General features: G+C 31.0%; 1 protein-coding gene across 1 annotated transcript; it reads left to right on the plus strand.

Moving 5' to 3' along the window:
- The first annotated feature begins 900 nt into the window (after window positions 1-900).
- LOC129244844 (uncharacterized) lies at window positions 901-3,154 on the plus strand. Its single transcript, XM_054882725.1, has 8 exons — window positions 901-1,043; window positions 1,247-1,374; window positions 1,437-1,586; window positions 1,661-1,864; window positions 1,923-2,088; window positions 2,156-2,340; window positions 2,460-2,613; window positions 2,689-3,154. Exons 1-8 carry the CDS (start codon window positions 950-952, stop codon window positions 3,147-3,149), a joined length of 1,542 nt encoding a protein of 513 aa, XP_054738700.1. The 5' UTR covers window positions 901-949; the 3' UTR covers window positions 3,150-3,154.
- Window positions 3,155-3,470: the final 316 nt, after the last annotated feature.

Genomic DNA, 3,470 nt, shown 5'->3' on the forward strand with positions numbered 1-3,470 from the left:
ACATAATTTCATTTGATTTATTGTATATTAAATGAACTGTAAGGGCGACTTTGAAGGTGAAATAATTTTAAAAAATGTCTTAAGATAAATATGCCAAACACGGTTTTGGAAGTTTTTTCGCTTCCAGAACAAATCTTCAGACCTCGTCACTTTCAGTGAAAAAGCAATGGTAATTTTTTAAAATACTGCACTTTTATTATTTCATTCCTGAGCAACGATTTTATCTTAAATCGGTATATCGACCTAGGCCCATGACCAACACAGAAAATTATTTTCAGCGAGCACCCAGAAAAATAACATTGGTTAAATGTAACAATTTCCATGGTTAATTTTACTACCATGTAAATTGTTGTTGCAAAAATTCTCAGCTAACTGCAAACGTTGGTCAAATTAACAATTTTTTTTCGGTTAGTGCGCGCTCTGTATAATTTGTTGCTGTAATTTTAACAATTTTAGCTTGTTATATTAACTGTTTGAAAAAGTTAAAATTTTCTTTACATTTTGTTGTTGTTTTCTTACCAACAAATATGGTAGAATTAACCAATTCAAAAATTGTTACTTTCTTCACTTACTATTTGTTCAGTAAAATTAACCTACGTAAATCGTATTTTTTTTCTAATGCTATTTTGTTAGTGTGATTTAACTGATCTTATTTGGTTAATTTTACAATAAAATTGTACATTTGAAAAAAAACTAAATCAACCATAAACCTTGGTTAATTATACCAGTACCAATCAGTTAAAATATTTCTCCCTGAAAATGGCTTTTGACAATTTCAATAGGTTATTTTGACAGTGGCAAATTGTGCCACTACTATTCCTTGTGTTAAAGTAACCATTGATACAGCAGTTAAAAAATCAAAAAATCAAAAAATCAATCAAATGCGATCAGTTGGTTGAAAACTTTGAGCGAGCCGGTTGAATGTAAACTGTGTGTGTAAGTTGTAAAAATGGAAAATAATATTTTGGAATCTGCAGAAAAGGACGGACTGGAATCTATATTAGACTCTTGGGGATTCAGCTACATTTTAAAAACATTAAAAGGTAGGTTTATTAAAAATAACTTTTGTAAATTAACAAAAATGCTGGTGAAACGGCGCCATGCAACCATTCCGTTATTTGGCTTTGGTTGTGTTGTTGCTTTTATTGCTCATATAAAAAGTGTGAAAATAATTGCATTCATCGATTTCTGTTTGTAAATGAAATAAACTTATTAAGTAAATGTGTAATATTTTAACAAATCGTAGATGAATCTATAACACTTGAACGGCTAAGATATTTGGAAGAGCAGGACTTGACATACTTATTCCGGGAACGTAAGTTAGGAGAAAAAGTGGAGTTTCGTTTCAAGCTTCAGCAATGGAAAATCGCAAATGTAAGTACAAACATAAAATTTGAATTTTATTCGGTAAACAAAATACAACTTTTCTATTTAAGGGATATTCTGATGTCAAAGCCTGCGATACAATATCTGTAGACATGACTTTCCTGGAAGACATGGAAAATTCACAATATTTAAACTGCAGTCAATCAACAAGCTCTTTTTCTAAAGTTATTAACGATCCTAATGGGTACCGCGGCTCCATTGTGAGTATATACATATGCAAATATCTACAGTGAACGTCACTGTAAAGTATTTCAATTTATCAATCAAAATTTAGAATATTCAATCAGTATTGGGTAGTCATCCAAATGGATACTATGTCAATCAGACTTACAAAGAAACTGGAAAACTGAACGACGCAGCACGTAAAATCCTAATAGATTCTATAGTAACTTGGCACTTGAGACATAAAATAAAACTTGGAAGAAAAGAATTTGAGCACATTTCTATTAAAATTGAAGAAACATTCAATGATGACAAGGTTTGTCTTTTATTTAAAACGATATTTTAATATTTTTATTTGGATATTTTCTACATAGGCAATTTATTTTAATTTAATTGGATCGCGGCCTTCAGGAAGATTGTATGACAAATATTATAATACTACAAAACGTTTAAAGAGAACGGGTGAATTTGGTTATGAAAAAAGCAATATAAGTGGTGAATCCCCAAAAGCTGATATTTCAAACTGTGGAGAAGAAACAGGTATACTGAAGCCGAATTTGTCTACGTCTTATGTGTACCATTATCAACATTTTGATTTATTCCTTAGAAATTGCAAAGGCTCAAGATTGGCTAAAAATTTTTACGGAGCCGTGGATTGACGTGCAGGAAAATTGGCGAAAGTGTTTTAAAAAACGAAGACAAGAAATTTTAAGCACAAACGGTACACAAAACAAAATTTTTGAAGTCTTACAAAATTGGAAGCTCTTTTCACATTCATTGGGGTATAACCTGGTAAACAAAGTGCTTATTATAATTATAAATAGGGCAACTCCTATAAAAATTTGAATGTTTTCCAAATTTTAAGAATTACCATAGTACAATATATAGTAACAGTATCGATCTATTTTTAGATTCAAATCGATTTTAGTTATTTGCATCCACATTCCACATCCATCGTCGATAAATGGAAGACCTTTAATCTCAAAATTATCCCACTGCTAAAAACAAAGTTGACGGATCCGGCGCACTTGCAACAATTGGAAACAATAAAATCACAAGAAAAAGGTTTGTCAAGGCATTTACTCAAACATATATTTATTTATATTTACATATATTTACTATTTCTAAACATATACATAGGTTCAGAACAGATCATTGCACTACTGCTTCATGTTTTGCTGCGTCCAACAATAAAACGAAAAGCAAATACCGCAAGAAAGATTTACCGTTCTACTATCAAAGATTCGCAGATGTCGTTTATTCTTCATGTTGTTACGGCAAATGATGTTGAAAACTGTTTAAACAAGCTGAAGACTTCCCTTTATGATCGCGGTGAGACCTTACAACCAATAATTATTGCAGTTGGCTACAATTTATGTGACGCTAAATTTTATGTTTACTTTGATGAAATCAAATATGAGATGCCCTGTTTTTTGAGTGCGTTTGATACTTGCTTTAAGACATTTCATGTCCTTCATTTAAAATACCCCAGTGATAGCTTAGAATTTTGGTTGTTTGTTCAAAAGTATTTTTATTCGATAAATTTAGAAGGCGACAGAGCATCCCCAAATGTACTGTGTTTAATTAACGATCTTAAATAATATGTTAAGAAAACTTTGTCAATAAGCGTACATATATGTATGTATAATAATTCAATATGGTATCGTGCTTCTTGTGTGAACAAGTTTTTCAAAATGTGGATTTTCTTGCAATCCACTTTAAAGTTTTACATAATTTGACATCTTCAAGCACCTTCTTTTGTGTACATTGCAGTCACCATTTTCAGGGGCTAAAGCCATTTAAAAAACATTTTAAAAACTCGCACTCATGCATTTCTCATTCGGTTAATTCACTGATAAGTAATAGCTCATTGAATACCACCAATGAAACTATAAATACTCAAAGTATAAGTCAAGCAGAAT

Source organism: Anastrepha obliqua, chromosome 4 (genome assembly GCF_027943255.1).
Source record: "Anastrepha obliqua isolate idAnaObli1 chromosome 4, idAnaObli1_1.0, whole genome shotgun sequence".
NCBI lineage: Eukaryota > Metazoa > Arthropoda > Insecta > Diptera > Tephritidae > Anastrepha > Anastrepha obliqua.

Bases quoted from the DNA above. Each gene is read 5' to 3' on its own strand.
- LOC129244844 (XM_054882725.1), top strand. From the start codon at position 950: ATGGAAAATAATATTTTGGAATCTGCAGAAAAGGACGGACTGGAATCT. The intron at 1,044-1,246 runs GTAGGTTTATTA...AACAAATCGTAG, and splicing joins CATTTTAAAAACATTAAAAG to ATGAATCTATAACACTTGAA. The intron at 1,587-1,660 runs GTGAGTATATAC...ATCAAAATTTAG, and splicing joins ATGGGTACCGCGGCTCCATT to AATATTCAATCAGTATTGGG.